The sequence below is a fragment of the Parambassis ranga genome, chromosome 1 (assembly GCF_900634625.1).
Source record: "Parambassis ranga chromosome 1, fParRan2.1, whole genome shotgun sequence".
NCBI lineage: Eukaryota > Metazoa > Chordata > Actinopteri > Ambassidae > Parambassis > Parambassis ranga.
In genome coordinates, this window is record NC_041022.1 from 17674384 (window position 1) to 17694602 (window position 20219).

General features: G+C 41.8%; 1 protein-coding gene across 2 annotated transcripts; it reads left to right on the forward strand.

Annotated features, from left to right (window-relative positions):
- Positions 1–6767: 6767 nt before the first annotated feature.
- dkk2 (dickkopf WNT signaling pathway inhibitor 2) lies at positions 6768–19826 on the forward strand. Of its 2 annotated transcripts, none has more exons than XM_028417001.1 (4): positions 6768–7322; positions 15925–16078; positions 16594–16725; positions 17924–19826. In XM_028417001.1, the coding sequence occupies exons 1-4, from the start codon at positions 7131–7133 to the stop codon at positions 18172–18174; spliced, it is 729 nt and encodes a 242-aa protein (XP_028272802.1). In that variant the 5' UTR covers positions 6768–7130; the 3' UTR covers positions 18175–19826. The 2 variants fall into 2 exon arrangements, with proteins under 2 accessions (XP_028272802.1, XP_028272810.1); XM_028417009.1 differs by having other exon boundaries at positions 15928–16078.
- The last annotated feature ends 393 nt before the right edge of the window (positions 19827–20219 follow it).

A 20219-nucleotide genomic window follows, 5' to 3' on the forward strand; every position in this document is an offset into this window, starting at 1 on the left:
TTTTGTTGTTTTTTTTCAACCAGCCATGCTTTACTCACTCACACACTGATGATTCGGTCTTGCTCATCCTGGTGTACATGTCTGGTGTAACGAGTCATCTAAATAGTGACACAATTATAATGCCACAGGAGGTGATACTGCAGACACTGGGTGTGATTAATGTAGATGCATTTGTCCATATTGTTCAACTCTTTGTGGCTGATACCTGCATATTCACATTACAGTAATGACATCAAGTTTCTCCTATAGTGAAATTACTATGGTAACAGTTGCAGACTACTGGTCCCTTTTATTACACTCACTGATGTAATGATGTAATTTTTGATGCACCCAGCATATTATATAATCTAATATATAATATATTTATTATATATACATAACTCCATGGTAAACCTGAGTTTGCTTTGTGAGAGACCTACAGTTACATGAAATAAAAGTTAGTTGTAATGTATTTCATTAAACTGTAAGTTACCATGAAGCATACACATGGTAACTAATAGTCCTGGTAATACAACCAACTAACTCCTTTCACCTAGCTGCAGGTCTCAGAGTGGTGAGTTTGACCTCCCTAGCAACTGCTGCTGGCTGAACAACCAGACTCTTCCACACTGCTGGTTGTACTGGCAGCTGCATCCTCCAAAGTCCTGTTGCTGCTTCTTTTTGTTGAGCTTTTCTGATTTGGTATTCATCTCTCTGGCTTGACTTTTCAGAGAGTCCACTTTTTGTCTTGGCTGGTCCTCCAGAGTGCTGCTCTGGGTGCTTATGACCTGAACTGAGCAAGAGCTGTTAAGCTCAGTGAAACAGCAGTAACATACAGCACATAAAACGCTGTTACTGGACAGCAGGTCTGCATGTTACTGGACAAAAAAATTGCATTCAAGTGTAATTACAGCACACATTTTAAAGCAGCACTCTGGTAAACTGCCGATAGCATGCATGAGCCAGACATAGCAACGTATACCACCAGTCTCACATGCATGTGGCTGAGGCTGGCTTCAATTAAAACACTATTACTGTCAAAACTAATCAACACTCCTCATGGGGATCGCAGCAGCAATAATTAAGCTTTCATTTATCTGTGCTGTCCATGCACTGCTGAGGTCTAAGTATGCTATTAAAATCCCACACATGGTATTATCTAATTTTCTGGTTTACCATATTGATTCAATGGAATATTTGGAAAATCACAGTTTATCATGAGAACATGGTATTTATAGCCTATATTGGTCAAGCACATCATAAATCTCATTTGGAGAGTCGGCCACAAGCTGCCAGACTCTGGCCTCAGTGCACACTGCTCTGCTCAAAGTGTACCTGGAGCCTATTATTCATGGTTCATGCTTGTCTGAACCACAGGCTAAAATTTTCTTTTCAAATGTGTCAACCTCAGCGTCAACAACTATATTTAATCCTCTCTTCTCTCATGTAATATCGCAGTGACCATGGAATGAAGGACAAAGGCCTGCTATGTACGCACGCTGTTGTTCTGTGGAATACCTGTGCTCTAATGTCTCTATTTGCCCATGAGACATGATCACAGAAGCTGCCTTTACTCTCATACCAGCTCTCTGTAGTGTAACTTCAGGAGGACAGACAGTTGCATCCTTGAAGAGGACTTCAAATGGCAGCAGCAGCAGTGACAGTGTGCCTCTGTGTGTCACCACTTCCCACAGCCCAAGGCAAAGGGGGCATCGTTTGATTTAGAGGCAGGAATGGCCTTTTGGGCCCTTGATTACCAGAACCCTGCATGCTTTCATGTGGTCAGCACTCTGCCAAAGAGAGGTCACTGTTATCGATTAAATAATCTGAGTCAGTTAAAGGCAGTAACAGGGTGCATTCATGAAGGCCCGACTCTTCGGAAATGGCCTAATCCATCTTCCAGGGAAATGAGAGGATATAGGAACAATTATCTGCCGAGCAGCATGTCTTCTTTTAAGCAGAGCCGTGCCCAGTGCTTTCTGCAGCCTCCAGTTCATCCTCCTGGAATGTGCAGTTGAAAGATGTTATGAAAGCGGTGTTGGACTTTTGATTAAAGTGATGTTCCTAATGATCCTCATCAGAGCGGCAGGACGTGCGCTGCATGCAGACCGGCCACGCTAACAACAATGAATCGTTTGATGTCTGAGGACGTTATTTAGTGGCTCTAGTTTAAAACTACAATAGTCTCCAGAATGAAGACACATCTTATGCTGCTGTCTGTTGGTTACATGTTATTAATTGGCTAATGATGTACACATATGGTAGAGGTTATCTAATCAGCTTTTATATTGCACTAATGACCACATAATTACATTTGTTCATGGACCAGTAGTGTAATGAAGCGCTTTGAATAGTTTTTGTGTCAGTGAAATTACAACTGTATATTATTTCCTATATATCAGAGCACTTAAAGATCAGGCTCCAGCATAAATTCCTGTTCAATGAATTATTTAGGTAATTAGTTGTTTTGCGTTGATTATGTGTTTTATTGATTTGTTCCTTTAGGTTTAAATGCGTCCTTAATGATATGTGGTATAAAAGTCAAAGCCACTATTGCAGCAATGGGCTCACGGTTTTTACAGTCTCTCTTAAAGCTCATACTCCCGTTGAAAAAGTTATTGGTAGCCCTGGTTATTTTATCATGAATTTTCCTTTCTGTGTCACTGCTGCTGTGCAGCGACTCGGAAAAGAAACACTCTCTGGAACAGCCATTCTCTTAACTTTTTCAAGCCATGAATCTCCAGAGAGGGGTCACATTTTTCAAAGGTCCCCCTCCTAACTTTTATACCACCACTGTGTCTCAACCACAATGTGTTCTCTAAGAACTGGTTCCTTGCGTTTTACAATCTGCTGAGCCACAGAGTAAGATGCCGTCTGTGCTTTTTTTTCTTTTTCGTTTTTTTTTGGAAGGTTAACTCTTCGACAGAATAGGTCCATTGCCAATGACTCCAACACGATCGTCTGGGTTGTGATTGTTTTCTGGCCTGGCTGACAAAAAAAAAAAAAAAACACAGCAAGTCTGCGAACAGAGCAGATGACGGCAATATTAACGTCAAGCCTTTTGCTGCAGTTTGTGTCCAATTTTACATCATTCATTTTTTAATCAAAGCCTTCAGCTGGTGTTTGGTTTAGCATCAGGCTGTTCATTTCAAAATGTTTCCATGGACATATTCTCTGTTTATTGTGTCTAACTAACAATAAGGGTAACTTGGTTAGGGTTAGGAAAGGATCACAGGAAAGCAGTAACCTCTGACCATTTTAATCACAGCTGTTTGCTACTAGTTGAATTCCTTACCTTGCTGCAGGCGCTGCTTTAATTTTCGCTGCTTTAATGTTATCACCTGAAGATACATGTGGAGACTGTGTTTCTTCATAGTGGAATCATATCAGGAATGGATTTGTGAAGAGGAGGAATGATAATAGACACAAAGTCTGTTGTTGTTGTAAAGCTCACCCATTTAAAACAGAGAAAGCTTTTTGTCTCTGACTGCAGTAAAGTTTGAAGAGGCTTTGATCTCTTTTTTTTTTAAATTTGTGGCTAATTCTTGTGTCAGTCACAGAGCTCCCCCTTAATTAGAAACATAAAGTTTTACTTCACTGATGTGGACTGAGATGAAACCACTGTCCAGCTCACCTCATCAAGATAACTGATGAAATATGCAAATCCAGTGTTGAAACAGCCCTATGTGCAAACACATATTCATGTAATCCATCATCAATGTCATCCCGAAAAATCCCAGTAATACAAATAAGAACAGTCACTCGCATTAAAATCAAAACAACTTCCAAAGAAAGTACTGAGTTTCCTGGAATCAGACCTGCTGCTCTGATGGTTAGCCACCTGCTGCATGAAGCGCGTCATCAGCCAGCTCACATCTGCTGGACGTCCAGCACTAAAACAGGGAGAGACGGTCTCTTGGATAATTTCTTAATCATCGATTGTGGGTGTGGGTCCATATGTGCTCTCTGTGTGAATCACATCAAAGTCAGTGACAGCTTTCCACAGGGCTCCACCTCACTAGCAAAGCATGACAGACATGTGTCTGGGTCTTACCCGAGGGGAAGCCCATATTCTAAACAGAATACAAACACCCAGAGGTCTGATGACCTCGAATCAAAGAGCCGCCTGACGTGTGGTTCTGATGCAGGGTTGCAGGTGGTCAGCCAGGATGGTCCAGTAACAAAAACCAGACTCCGTGTGCCACAGTCAAACTGGTTAACACTGTCTTCAGTTACATGAAGGAATAAAACCACAGAAGAAGAATATTCATCAGACAGCGGGCTTCACACAAAAGGTTGTTAATACAGACTACTGCTTATGGTTGTTTACATGTTATTTGGTACTCCATCACATATGACTCTACCACACTGTTGTATAAACACAAAAATTAGCAATGAAATAGGCCTAATGAAGACATTTATTGTGCTATGATCAATTAAAAAGATACAGGGGAAGTGCAGTGGCTGTACGCAGTACATACAATGTAGATGAATAAACCAGATCAGCCTAGTAACTGTGGCACCTGGTAAATAACCACCTGAGTAACATGGCATAAACATGGCCAACGTTTCACTCATGATTCACTTTTAAGGGATGCCAGTGATGCTCGGTGCCAAGGGAGTGACAATATTCTCTCCAAACCCAGACTGAAAATCAAAGCCATGCTTTGCTTTGTCTGTTGTTAGGTGACTGGATATTGATACTTTCTTAGATATTATTTTACAGATGGCTTGAATACCTCGCCATGGCGAACATAGTGAAAATGTGATTACCGTGTGGAGGTTTGGGGTGATGATAGCGTGTCAGAACACAAGATAATCCCACGGGAGGTTCTTTCCAACTGAGCGGGCCAGAAAACAATCACAGATCTTGGCTCAGGTGCTCCACTCTAAATTTCAGTTTTTTCTTATTTCTGACAATCTGTGACGTCCTCAAAGGTCTTAACAAAAAAAAAAGTGTCCATCAGGACACTTTATGTTGAGTTACTCTGACCTGCCACATCTTATTGCCTGTGGCTCCTGGAGACATTTCCACACTTATCAGCACCAGCACATCAACAACATGCTTGTGTTTTTTTTTCTCCTCCTGAGTTTTCAGCAGTGTGTCATTTTAAGTGCCTCCTCTTTTTTTGCTCATGAGTATTAAAGTGATGAATGTGTTTGAAATGCCACAGAAACTCTTTGCTCTGGTACTCTGATGCAGCGTGAGCCACTTTCACCCTCTCTGCAGGGACTTACTCAGCTGTTTCATCAGCAGTATTGAAACGATCCAGCTGGGCACCACCCAGAGTATATGGAATAAACGGATGTTTTGCTGTGGAACATTGTCTTTCTTTTTATTTTTTAATGCAAAAAACATGAATAAAAACTTCCCAGTGACTGAGGTCCTTCTTCAGCCTTTTGAGCAGGAAGCTTATTTTCTGCACTGCAGCTTCTAACGTCTCCTCTGAAAATGCATGAGTTCTTTCACAATGTAAAAAGCAACTGTCTAGTGGCAGTCTTTCAAGGTAAATCACTGTGCACTCAGGTGACAACGGCAGCGAAAATAGTATCACCTCTAAGCATCTACAGTTACATCAGACAAGTCCAATACTTCCTCCCACTCCCCAGTTCAGTTGGTTGCCCATTGTCTCCAACAAAAGAACTTGACACTTTGAATTGGAGTCTGTGATGGATCGCTTTTGAGGTCAGAAGCCTTTACCGGTGTTCTGGTTTCATCCCAGCCCAGCCAGACTTCCAGCACTGAATAGACGGTTCCAACTCATGTGAAGCATTATTAGGCGGAGAGTCATAGAGGCATTGTGGGAAAGATGGTTTTGATGACTGACTGCTTGTTTTATATTGATAAGATGGCTTTTTGTGATTATTTTACAGCCACAGCTGTTCCCATATGTGCATCATATTTTCCATTATCAGGGCTCATATTTAATGCACTGTAGGTAGATTTTTCTTTTAAATACGCACAGTAAATGTTTAAACAGCACCAATCACAGCATAATATGTACATGGAAAAGTCATGTGCAGATATTTAGAGTCATAAAACATTAGTAAAATAATTACTCTGAAGGCAGGAATTTTGTCTGTCTGCTAAGTGAATTATTCATCCAGGATCATGGGTTTTACCTGCCTCCAACTCAAAGAGTCCATTGTACTTACAAATATATCATCTAACCAAAATGAATATAACTTATCCTGATGCAGGACTCTAAGAATCAAACAAAGGAGCCTCTATAATTCCTGCAACCTTATCGCCATTGTCATCCCTTGCATCATGAGGGATGTCTTTCCCACAGAGGAAAAAATGGTTATCAGATTATTTTAAATTCTGAGTTTTTTTTTTTAATGCCGGTTAAATAAAAACCCTAACCTGCTTTTGGTTTGCTTTTGTCCGTGCGTCATTTCACTGACAGCCACATTATAGATTTTACGCACAGGTAACAATTTCCTACAGACATAAATTCATTTTTGTGATAATGGAAAAAAGTTCCACCTTACTTACAAAAAACCTCTTTAGAACAACCCAACTCTGACTTTTTTCCATTTCCTATGCCCAACCGCCTCGCAGTAAAAAGGGTCAAGCGCTCAGTTAAAATACAAAGTGTATAATTTTATAGCTTTTTCCCAACGGGGCTCCTGGTGCCGGTGTCGAGACGACAATGCGAAAGCAGCAGTGCCGCACACAGATCAGTTTCATTCTTTGTCAGTTGTGAATAGGGGCGGAGGAAGCAAACTCATTAGAATCCTATAAAAAGAAAGTATCCCAGGTCATAAAACAGCCGGCTGAAGGAATAAGTGCTCACTCACAGCCAGACAGGGACACGGTGGAAACCTCCTGTCAACTTTCTTTCTGACCCTCAGAGCATCAGCGTTTTAACAGACCCACGTCTTCACTGTTTCCCTGCCGGACTGTGCTCTCTCTCTCTCTGTGTGTGTGTGTGTTTCAGATAACGTGTGTCGATGGCAGTCATTTTTTTGTGTATCTGATTTTCAGGAGCACAATTTTGGCACCATCACCGCACTGTAGTCTGGAGAGCGTGGCGCATGGACACTGCCAGGGCGCACACTTCTCATTGAGAAACTTATTTTGAAGTTATTGAAGTTATTGAAGAGGTTCTTCTGCTTTTTTTTGACATTTTAATATTGTTCCGAGGATGCTCGTCCCTGCTTGGAATAGATGTTGTGTTGTGATGTTTCTCGTCGCCACACTGAGGACAGGAACATCCCAGGTATCAGAGACGCGCCCAAAGGCGAACTCCATCAAACCTGCTCTGCTGGAAGAGGCACCGACACCGGCCACCAACCGCTCCACTACGGTCACCAAAAAACACAACATCCTTGTTCAGGTAATTTCATCTATTTCATTTTCTGAGACTTTAAAATGGGGCGTTTGTTACACTTTTACGCACAGCGAATTCGGGGGTTTATAACGACCAGCAAACGAATTGCTGAGTGAAGAGTATTGCAAAGTAATTTTTTAAATGTAGTAAGTAACGTGGTGTAAAAGGAACATGCTTTTAAACAGCTCTCTCATGTGTGAATCGTTATTGGAAATCGGGAGGATTGGACCCCTCATAAACCCTAATTGCCTTTCAAACCTGACGCCACAGTCGGGTGCTGCGCACTTCCACAGTAAATCATTAATGCCAACAGAAATGCGAGAAAAAGTTAACACTTGGGGTAATTTTCTGTCTGGGTCTTAGTGTCATTAAAGTGGTCCAGACGCTTGCTGGGATTATGAGATTCTGTGGGGCCTCAGGGATACTCTTACCAACCACTTAATAATCACTCAGAGTTATCAATTCCTGCTGTTTCAACAAAGTGCCACGATACTACAGTTTGACAGCAAACGTGGGATCAGAAAGCTGTGAACAGAATAAATTCTTATCAAGCCAGGGATTACACAAAATAATTTCTTAAAGGTGAATGTTTGCATTTAAATTAATTTGAAAAGAACCATGAAGAATTCTTTCAAACTAATGTAATTCAATCATGTAGGATTATAAATTGAGTTGCTGCTGATGCCTCCGTTTTTTTAACAGCAGATGGCACTACCACATCTGATCACTGTCTAAAGGTTGTCCATCAGCTCTCTGAGATAGATAATTACTCACTTCCTTACATTAGCTGCTTTTTTTCCTGCATCGCTGTTGAAGCCATATGAAGTGTGCAGTGCTGAGAGCAGAGGCATCCAGCTCAGACACAAGAATTATGGAAAAGCCACATTCTCTCCTCTGTGGAGTGTGGCGATCCAACCTCAGGCTACCCTGCCAGACCTCAATTTGAACGCCTTCTTACATCTTTGCCATTGCAATAATCTTGGGTGGTTTGAATGAAAGGACCGGGGTGGGGAACAATCTGTGTGTGTAGAGACCACCATACTGTTAGAAAAGTATAATGTCATGGTGTAATGCGTCCAACTGAAGATTGCGTATAACATTTATGGCAGGATGGGAGTATACGTGTGCATTCTCTGGCTGCCATGAGGTTTTCCAGAGTTGTAAAGTAATAGCCGCTCAGCCTTGGCCACATATGCAGCCTGACAACAGCGAGTGAGCTGCACTGACCTTCTGCTCCTCATCATACAGCGGTTATTTATGAGCATAATAAATCAATGACAACAAGTATGCTCTCTTCACAAGACATCAGGGAAAAGTATTTTTATTATGTACACAACAGCACCTTAGATTATTTTTACAATATTAAATGTCTAGATAGAGGTTCCACAACACTAAAGCACATTTGTGGAGTCAATTATTGGTGATTAAGGTTTGGGTGGATGTTTGGAAAATGGGCATGCGCCAGCTCAAATTTCTCTTTTGGCACAAGCGTTATAGGAAATCCTGGTGCCGATATCCTACAAACAGATTTATGGTCAGGTTGTCATGTTGCTACAATTGGTGAGTAATTGTTGGCAGATTATCACATCACTGGAGAATTCAGAGAGGGTTCAGGGTGTGTGTGATTGTGAGCTTGCCAGTTATGTGAGTGAGATTCTCAATAATTCACCACCATAGGCTTTTTTTGGTGGGGGTGGGTGGGGGTGGGGGGGAGGGGTGATGCAGCTGTTTATAGGTCTTGAAACTAACACATTTTATAAAAAATATTCAGGAAATTATGAGACATCACCTCAAAGACTGCCCACAACTCCACGAGGACAAGCAGGAAACAAGGGTGTAATTTGCTTGTTATATCCATCAGATTAGAAGTGCTGGTCAAAGTCTGGGGTTAAAGGAGGCATGTGACAGCTTAATGTGCTTTTATTTCCTGTAGCAGCTGACAAAGTTTGGCAATAGAGGTATTAACCACACACGGTCCAGGGCGGAGGTTTGACTATTCCATGGCACTCTGATGGGGCTGACTGCTGAGTGTTTTCCTGTCATCTCACCCCTTTCACATCAGCCTGACTCGTGTAAAACCGACAAAACCTCTAAAACCTTGACAGCCAGTGTGGGTGGCACTGTTGGCTGCTTGGATGGGAACCAACAGAAATGGATAGCATGGGCAGGCAGCGCTCACCACTGTAACCTCTGAACCCACAGGGGAGCCATCAGCGTGGCTGCATTCACGCTGTACGTGTCTGTAAAACATCAGCTGCCGGTCAGTCAGCCTTAACTAGTTGCTTTATTTAATCCAACACAGAGATTACTTTAACAAGCCACCTCTGTCTATAAAAGCAGAGACTTTCTCTCTCTGCACCCCGTCGACCTAAAATGACTGTTCAGTGATGTTAATGAGCTGAGAAAGAGAGAGAAAAGGCACAGAGAGGTGTGACTCCTTGTTAGCACTCAGCTCAGTCTCTGCTCCAGTCTTCTGTCCTGTGGCTTTTCCAGCCTGTGGGTCCCTTGGGCGCTGTGAGGCCCTTGAACTGGAACCATTTGGGTCCTCATGTGAAGACCACCTTTACTGTAATTGGACCAGTTAATGAGAGAGGAGACTCTCATTCCACAGGATTACACCTTTCACAGCAACACACCTCCTAGATTACATCGAGAGCTTTTCTCCTTTCACTCAATAGTCTTTGAAGAGAGCAGTCATGCACAGACACCGAATGCCTTTCCACGTGTCCAATGAGCAAGATCAACTCCGAATGTATACTTAACTTAAGGAAGGTCTAGTTTTGGAGCCTTTGGATTCTAGTGCTCAAAGAGACATGTCTATAAACACATGTGTTTTCAGGGATGAAAGACGCCAAGCTGTGTTTGAAGACAAGGCATGTACGAGTGACTTGTGCGCAGTCATCCCTATGTTATCTGATACCGGCTGTCTGTGCTTTCAGGGTATATAAAGTTTGTTTATTCAGTGACATCGTTTATTTGACTCCATACGGCCCCTGCCACTCATTAACACCATTCACAGCTTCAGGTTACGAGCCTTAACTCTGAAGGTCATGTGCAATTACAGCACAGAAAAAAAAAAAAGAGTGTGGGATTAGACATCGGTTTCTCCTTTTAAGCAGCCGCATCATGTTTTTCCTTCTCCTCAGACATGTGTCTGTGGAAGTCCATAATGTAAGAAATGCTTTATTTAATTGCTTTTACAAGCTGTAGGGACTATGTGAAAATGGTTTTGATGGGACAGATAGCTACATGAGAAAGACAGCCTTCACTACTGTCATGGTTCATAAAGGTGATCTTTGCCATATGCAGAAGACAGCAGTTCTGCCCTGGGATTTATTAGGCCAGATTATGGGTTCTATTGAGGAATAAGGTTTACAAGTCATTCAAATTACACAGTGAAATACATCATTTCGACTGACTGGATGCTACAGTCATGTAAATGACAGAAAACGATATTATAATCATTATCAGTATCATTAGTAAACAGGAATGTATAGAATGAATCCATACAGATGTGAGCATCTGTATGGATTCATTCTGCAGAGAACACTGCAGGGATTTTATGCTGGTTGGAGTGCAGCATCAGGCCACTTGTTGAAGTTTCTTTTTGTTGCTGTTGTTCAGTATCTATTCTGTTTTTTTTTAAATCCCTCAGATTGAAACTCAGTAGTAGAGATATTCGTTCTGTTATTTTTATGCATTACAAGGCACTTCCATAGAATTATATCACCACTTTGGAATGACAGTGCAGAGGTAAATAGGGGATCTAAAGTCGAGAGGAGAGGGTTCAAAGCTGTGTGTATCCTGCAGTAAATCCCTTGTAGATTGTTGTTCCCGCACATTTAAGGTTCCTCTTCAAAGCCACAGCGATTTACCAGCACGAGAGCAACACGAGACAGGGCCGGGGGCTTCCCTTATGGTTCTGCGTCTGTCTCTTCCTTTATCGTCTCACCAGCATACCAAGAGAGGCTGCAGAGTACACAGTTCTTAACCCACTTCCTGTGCAGGATCCAAGGCAATGCTTTTATGTGCAAAGGCAGTCTAGGGAAAAATAAGGGAGCAACAGAGAAACAAAAAGATATGAGATGAATAAGATGCATCCAAAATGAAGCCCTGTCTCTCAGAAGTTGTAAATGAGGCATTTTAAAACATGACATGATAAGGCCAGATTATCAGCTTTGATTCAGAGGTCAGCCTTGTATCATTGGGTTTCAAAGGGCTGTCTTGCAGCTTGAACCGTGATGGAAGAGGTGCCCCCCCATTCCTCTTCCTCTACCCCCTGCATATGTCCAATGCATCGAAATGGATCCAAACCTGCCGGCCAGAAAGACAGATAGGAATCAGAGCAGGTAGTATCAAGTACTACTGCACGTGGCTGGACACATTTGTCTTCATATTTAAAGAACAGCACATTTTTCTTGTCAGAGGGGGAAAAAAAACTCCAGCTGCACTTTCCTGAGCGGCTCTTTGGTCCATATTTCCAGCATATTCCTTTTTCAGCTGTGATTACACGAACAGTGCACTGCGGTGGGACCGTTTACATAGAAACACAAAACCACAGCCAAGCATAAGAGTTCCTTCCTAAATCTTAAAAACCATACCTTGATCAAAGCTTTTAAGTGGACATTGAGTTAAAAGATCATAACAGTTTGAGTGTCATTTATTCCCAAAATGATCATACAGTCATTTAGTCAGGCCATTAAGAATTCTTCCAACACATCAAAATACACACAACAGTTGTTCAATTACTACATCCTGATTTGACTCATGGTTACTCTGGATGGCCAGTATGGATGGCTGACATATGTATGGCCTGATGTCATCTGATCAGAGGACACATAGCTGCGTCTAGAAGGAGGTCAGAGGGGTGGATGTTGGCCCTAACCACACTACAGACCTTTAGCCAGGAGTCGTCATGTCCTTTTAGTTAAATGCATCATGAACACTGTGAACATAATTTCTGACTTGTTTTCACGTGTCACTGAGGTCAGGCTTTAACAACACAGGCAGTCAAAACCAAAACATGCCATTTATAACGTTAGACACATTTTACAGAAAATCCTTCTGCCCTCATATATCATACTGATAAACCCCAGCCCCATCAACACGCAGGACTGATACTTTGCACACTGGTTGTTTTCAAGTATAGGAAATATCAACATCATATTACAGTTTCCTGGTGATGATGGGTTGATTTCCTCACTTGACCACAGGATGATGGCGTTTATTATTATAGGGCACATAGAACAGCATTGGGAGCAGGATACAGCCTACAGAATCTGCTCACGCAAAGTGTGTCCCGCAAGCACACAAGGCCATGATGAGTGCGCCCTCTACACTAACACTTCCTGCTCTTGACTCCTCCCATGCTTTTGCAGGGACTTTCTATGCTCAGTGTTGAAGCTGACATTTGGCGCATTGGACAGTGACTGATGACTGCTTGGCCACTGATGGGCTGTTAAGTTTGATCTCGGTTGTTATGGGATTGGCTCGGTGTGACTTCCAACTCCCAGAGAGACACACTGTGAGTGTGGAGAGACACTGCAAGCGTGCAGGACAAGCCGACGACAACTATCGCTCGTCACTATTGCAGAAACAGTGTTTGGCTAATAACAATGCTGCTGAACAGACACACAAAAAAAGGTACAAAAACCCACAGTTGTTGTTTCACATCACTGTTCTCAATAATGAGCTTTAGAAGCACAGGAAATGTTTTTTTTTTGTAATGGCTGATGAGACCAAGGCTTCGCTGCTTCCCCTCATAATGTTGAAATAAAATCCTTTGAATATTCTGACAGTTCTTAACCCAGTGGTAATTAAGAAATCCATAAAACATCAGGGCTTTGTTACTTTCATCAACATGTTAGGCATTTGCATTATGGGAATCTGTCATAATGATGGATGAGCACTCACTTTAATATTTCTGCTCATTTTTCTACGGCTGTGTCATTACCTCCATGTGTTTCCAGCCTGAGAAAGTCAGCGTGGCAGCCGTCCAGCAAGTCTAATCTTGTTCATTTTTTTGAAGCTCAAGCACATGAGTAACAACTTCTAATGTGCTGAAATATTAATATTGTTGATAGCTGATTTAAACATGTGGTGTACATTCATGTTTGGAATGATGCCTGTTCTGTTGGGCATTGGCAGCCCCCCCCCCCTTCCCTCCCCATCTCTGCTGACCTTTATACCTTGAGTGGGGTTTGTTATTTATTGTGGCTATAATGATTTTACTCTGATTTAAAGCTCTTTCATGTCCGCTCACATGTTGACTGTTACGTGTTTGTCAGTGGTAAGCCACATTAAATCAGATCTGTCAGTGCAGTGCCAGCTCAATGTGGATGTGGTGCCGGCGGTGGTGTGCCATCCAAACATGTTGTTCCAATGTCAGACAGGATAATTTATGCTGTTTATTTCTCTGCGTGTATGATAAGGTGTGAACGTCTGAAAACTTAGCGGCTTATAATAAGATAACAATGTTCAGTAATGGGAGAAACACAGTGCCCTCTCTCCCGGCAGATGTGGACCCGAGTCTTTCCTGCAGCTGCTCAAAACGTCCTGTTTCTCTCTCGACCAGTGCAGTGCAAATTCGTGACATTATACCATTTGTCTAGGAAGTTCATTTGATTTGTGATACAGTTTATGCCAAACTCCTTTGCTCCTGCTCCAAGTCTATCAGCAATAGGATGTGCATGTGTAAGGAATTATATCAAGACAGCGGTTCCAGTAAAACATCCCGTTGGTGTACTTGTTATGGAAAAACAGTTCGGTTATAATTGTGAGTTCCACAGTTATGGATGGTTGATGTTTGTTGAGGTGGTGGTTTTTCTTCCAGCGGTCATGTGGTCATTTCAGGCCACTTCTGGAACAGACCTAAAGGTCCCCTGTGTGCTTTACTGGCCCACATAGTAATATGTCTCAACCTTTCAGTGCAAAAACACAAAATACTAAAGCAAAAACAGAGCTAAATTAACTGTGACGGAGTATGATTGGCTACTAAAATTACCCTTCAGTTATGTCTGTAGACTCATTAGGCCTCTGAACACTTTGAGAGAAGTGTTTTTTCTTGATTTTGGAAAGTGTACTAGCGCTATTGTTTGGCCTTAGGGGGAAAAATGACCACACGAGTGACAGACAAGTTAATCCCTACAACATGTTTGTCCACTAAAACTAGGCTCAGAGGGGCCGCAGCCTGCCGGTATTTCACCCAAAACAAACAACCAACATATTTCTCCGTTTACCTCCAGTGGTTACAGCCATGCAGCTAGGCTTGGGATCATTTACTGAGGTTTTATTTCTTTGCTGTTACAGTACAGCTTAAGCCAGTTAACACAATAAAGGTAAATGGCTTTTATTAGAGGCATTGTTTCTTTAGATAGCGCAAGGTTAAAACATCATTCCGATCAAAGTGCAGCTGAAAAGTAACCAAATAGACCTGATTCAGCTAAATCCCCTAGTACTCCCGGTCAGCATGGACACAAATCCAGAACTGAAATGGAATTGTGGATATAACTTAAGTTTTCATATCATAAAAAGTTGAGTTATATATGGAAAGCCTTGGGAAGCCATTGAGGATCTGGACTTCAACACTTCCTCTTCATAAAGCAGCTTTTATTGATCTCCTGTGACACTGATCTGCATTGAGTGTAAAAAATGGAACAAATTGTCTAGGAAAAGATCATTTGATTCACCTGTCGGAATCTCTTTTGTATATTTGGTCCAATAAAAAAACAGGTCACCCTGGTGCGGATTGGGAGGACTGGTCTCACAAGAACTCCGTTAGAGTTCAGTTGGAATACATGCTCCAGCTGTGCTGTGTGGAACAGAAGAGATACAGTTATTGCACAGTATTGCAGTGTTGTGTAAGCGGCGATGCCCTCTGTGATCATTTGGTAGACGTTTGGTGGATGATGATGATATGTGGGAGACACAAAGTCACCACAATAAATTACATGTCCTGTTGAATAAAAAAACAAATGGGAGGAGACAACAGATTATTTTACCATCTCAAGATGTTTCATTGCCCAATAAAAAGAAAGACAGCTTTATGACTTCGGATGTTTGGATGGAGTTTGACAGGATCACAGTGTGGCTGAGAGAATAGATGTGTCCACCAGCCAGGCTATGACATCTTTGTGTGTGCCATTCTGAATCAAAGTGACCCAGCAGATGTAATTAATAATGGAAATCTGTTACATTTACACCACAGCTACATGACCATGTGCTTCACATTGTTTTATACCAAATATATCAGAATCCTGTTGCAAAGAGAACGTGTACTGTTTATTCAATTACAGGGGGTAGTCGAGCTTTGGGGAAAAAAAAAACAAAAAACTACAAAAACCACAAAAATTAAACAAAACTCAATTGCACTTCATGCTTAAAGAAGAAAGAACGTGAGTGGTGCAGCTGCAACCACACTTGCATCAACATTGCACTTCAGTGCTTACTTACTGACAAACTGTAGCTGTGTGAAATGCATTACAAACACCAGCTCTCATACATATGATACACCAGGCACCGTACAGTCTGCTGCCAATAAAACCATGCACTTTAACCACTTTACTGTTAGTGAGAGCTCTCTAATGAGTAAATGCATGTATTTTCCCAGCAGGTGTATCCATGCAGCAATGACAAGGAGTGCAGCGTGGGCAGCTACTGCCACAGCCCCCAACAGGCCCCCTCTCGCTGCCTGACCTGCCGCAGGAGGAAGAAGCGCTGCCATCGAGATGCCATGTGCTGCCCAGGGAACCGCTGCAGTAACTGTACGTATGCACACAATTTCAGCGTATTTAAAACACAACTGCAGGGCCTGATTCAGAAGTTTGATTACTTGCCTTATTTTAATATTCTGTTCTAGGTCACTGAACAAACAGTACCTAGCCCAAAGTCTTAGTGATAGAGATACATTTAAATAATGTTGAACACATGCTCTCAGACAGAACCATAGTTGAATTGTATTAAACTGAGGGCCAGAGGTTAGGAATCAGTGGGTGCATGTTGTTTCAGTACGAGCAGTTTAAATGTGTGTGGAGCCCAGTCAAAGATCTTATCAGTGGTACTAACTGCAATAATAATAACGGGTAGTACGACGACAATTCTCTAAGCCTGAATGTGCACAGAAAGGAAGGTCTGCCTTCATATCTGCTTTTACCCTTCAGCTTAAAAAGTTCTTCAGGATTTGAAGTGATCTTTTAATAAGCCAGAGTCTGTTTTTCGACAGAGTAATTGGTGATAATTTCATGACCTTCATAACTCTGACGTCTCTCTCTGCCTGCAGATATTTGTGTGCCCATCTCTGAGAGTGTGCTCTCACCTCACATCTCAGCGTTAGAACAACACAACAAACTCTCCAGCAAAGACCACAGCTGGAAGAAGACTGGGAAGACGCACGCTAAGCATTCTCTCAAAGGTAAGGACTGGACTGCAAATGATGTTAACACTATCATTAGTGTCTTTTTGCGGACACCCTCCTCGAACCTGGTCTGAATCTTCCTGTTGTTCACTCCACCTCTCTGTGCCAGTCCACAAACTATGTTGATAATTGCCCCTCTGCTCATGTGTCAGTGCCTGTGAGTCCAAATCACAGCATGGGGGGGGAAAAAAACCACAATGCCTTTGCTGTTTCTGCACCTACATCATAAAGCCATGCAAACACTTTCACTGACAGCGCACATTGTGTGATACACAAGTGAAAACCACAGAATGCAGGTTTGGCACAGTAGTAGCTCATAACTCACCGAGCCCCCTGCTTAGCGTTCATGTCACCTGATTTAGGTTAATGTAGGGGCCCGTATCATAAAATAATATGTTTAATGAGACACTTAAATTACTCAACTCCGAATGCACCCTCAAGACAGCAGGCTGCACTGCTACAGACAATGTGAAAATAAGAGGGCTACTTAAAAGCTGCTATAAATGAGACCATTTGCTTTTATTTGTGCCTCTCCTTAAATATTATTACATTATAATGGCCGGTCTGCTCCAGAGAAATCCACCCAGAAAATTTGCTATGTTAAAGCAATGAAGAAACAATCAGGCTTAACAGTCCGTCACACTGATGGTTAGAATTTCATACTGAGCTCAGCAAAGTGTGGTTTTGTCAGGAGTACAGGATGACGGCTCTGGCAAGATGTGAAATGCACACGTGAAAGGGCTTCACAGCAACCCTTCCTGACTAAATTGTGCTAATTATACATTCGTAGCAGAAATTCTAACCTCCTGCCAACAATATCAGGCTCAAGCAGATTGGATGATATGGTTAATATACAGAATAATTAGATTGTTTGTGTGATTTATGTTGAAAGCTTTCTGTGTTTCGACATGGCCACATACTCTGAATTGAAACGTGAAGAAAGGGTTTCATATGCGTGTCCACATGGAAGACATAACAGCCTAATGAACAGTCACTGTGCAAGTTTTTTTTTAATTTAAACACTATACAGCAAACTCAGCTGGATGGTTTACAGTTTCTTTCAGGTCTTTTAAGGTCTTTTATGTTTCTGATGAAGCATTTGTTTCTGTTTGTCCAGCTGCACATATGCCAGCTTCAGATGCAGTTTATTGTTCGTTAGTTCTGATGATTAGTGTTTCTTGTCTTCTCCTCTCAGGGCATGAGGGTGACCCCTGCCTGCGATCATCTGACTGCGCAGAGGGCTACTGCTGCGCCCGCCATTTCTGGACCAAAATCTGCAAACCGGTGCTGAGGCAGGGAGAGGTGTGCACCAAGCAGAGGAAGAAAGGCTCTCACGGCTTGGAAATCTTCCAGCGCTGCGACTGCGCCAAGGGCCTCTCCTGCAAGGTGTGGAAAGACGCCACCTCCTCGTCCAAGTCCAGACTCCACATATGCCAGAAGATCTGAAGCGGAGGCAGCTGTTGTCGGGGCCTCTGTCTCCATCTGCCAGGGAAAGTTTTGTTTCTTTTTTTTTTTGTGTAAAGGATGGGTTGTGGCTGAAGGAAAAGACAGAGACTAACAAGAGACAGAGCAGACTGTGTGGGTTCAAGCTCGATGTTCGGCAAGTGGAGAGCAAATGGGAATGCTTTAATGTGTTTGCTGTGAGTGGTCCATCCCTGCACCCACGTACAGACACACATCCTCACACACACACACACACACACATACACACCCATGCACTTATACACCTCACAGCTTTGAAAGACTAGCTTGTGCTGTCTTTATTACAGATTCATATGACATTCAGGGAGCCACTAAGATAGCCAGTAGATGCAGAGATAGGCATGGGCTATGGCAGTCTTTCATGCCGCTCCCACATACTATATTACAGACAAGCCATACTTTCCATACTTTACCAGACTCTGAAGTCCATTTGTTTAAATGATTTGACATGCAATATCTGTCTTTCATTACTGGATGTCAGTTATGCCATGTTATGCTGTCAGATGTCAGTATCTCACTCTTCATGTTGTTTATGTTGAAGAATTCAGCTACAGAAAGCATTTAACAAAGACCAGGCGCCACAAATACCCATCGAGTTATATGAAGAATTAATTGCTTATATGTGGCGCCTCATACTCTTAAACCAAAGAATGAAAGAACACTAACATTGATAAGATGAGTTTCATGTGGGGCTCCTTTTTTAGCCTGCAAGAGGAGAGATAAAGTATTGTGTTCATCGTGGAAAGCTCGTTTGATCTGACAGATACAGCTGTAATCTATTGCGATACAAGTGTGTGGGTTGAGAGTTTGCACTGAGGTACCGCTCTGCTGCAGACTTAGTGGTTCTGATAGCAGACTGAGAATGGTTCTGCTTTTCCAATCACATATGCAGGGATTTCAAGAATGCAATTGCAATTTTTTTCCACTTACAAAGCCAGTAGGAGTGGAGATTGATTAGAGAGACAAAAAAATGCTTCATGACCCTGATGTTTTCAAGGGGAATTGCAGTTTGAATTCTGTTGATGGCACGCAGCCCTGTTTATTTTTCTGTCTTTCAAACACGGCTGCATATTTTTCTTCTCATGAAATATTGTGTGAGGATTATGTTGTACTGCTTTTAAAGCTATTGAACAACCACTCATATCAACATCTACAGTATAATCTCAAATTTGCCCTTCTTATGTTTTACAGCATCATCCATTTTGTAACCATTTAAAATATCAATAAGCTCTTATATTGTAAATAGATGGGAAACAATGAAAATGTATTTAAGAATCGATGTATATCATGTACATATAATAACATATGAAACCTTAATGCTACAGCTAAATGATCTAGGTGAGAGAGAATACAGTTGGATGAAACCAGCACAGCTGGATAGAGCTGTGCGTGTAGAAAAGCGGGGAAGAGGTATAGATAGCTTTGACTGATGTTACGAACCGGATCCATCGAAAGGTTAGTTCCTGACACAGAGAACATTAACGTCCCAAATACTTTGTGTAAATGGTATGTAAATGGTGTTGAGATGTATGTCCCACTGAATATTGTTCATGTGAATACTTTGATTTGTTTTGTGTATTTACATTGATGAATGAATAAAAGAATGTATTTTGTAATATCGGTCCTGCAGGACTTCTTCATTTTATCAAAAACACTATGCACAATTTTACTATGATAAAACACCTAGAAAAAAAAACAAGCTGCTTTTGAAACCACCATATTCTTGCGTCAGATATTAATTAGTAGTCCCTTAAATATGATTTATATTCTCAGCTTTCTTTTTGAGTAGATTGAAACATGCATTTTTTTCTAAAATGCTGCTGCATCTTAAAAAAAAAGAAAAACTACAAAAAGTAATGTTCACCATCAGGAAAGACAGGTGGTCCCAAAACAGCCCAAAACACAGAAGTGGTGAAATTTTAAAGGTAAAATATATAGTGGTAAAATGAACCACTATATAATGGTAAAGAAGCTGCTTTGAGATAGGAGAAGCTGATCTTGTAACATGA

Coding starts and splice junctions, on each gene's coding strand:
- dkk2 (XM_028417001.1), top strand. CDS start 7,131: ATGCTCGTCCCTGCTTGGAATAGATGTTGTGTTGTGATGTTTCTCGTC. Junction 7,323..15,924: donor AACACAACATCCTTGTTCAG/GTAATTTCATCT, acceptor GTATTTTCCCAG/CAGGTGTATCCATGCAGCAA. Junction 16,079..16,593: donor AGGGAACCGCTGCAGTAACT/GTACGTATGCAC, acceptor CTCTGCCTGCAG/ATATTTGTGTGCCCATCTCT.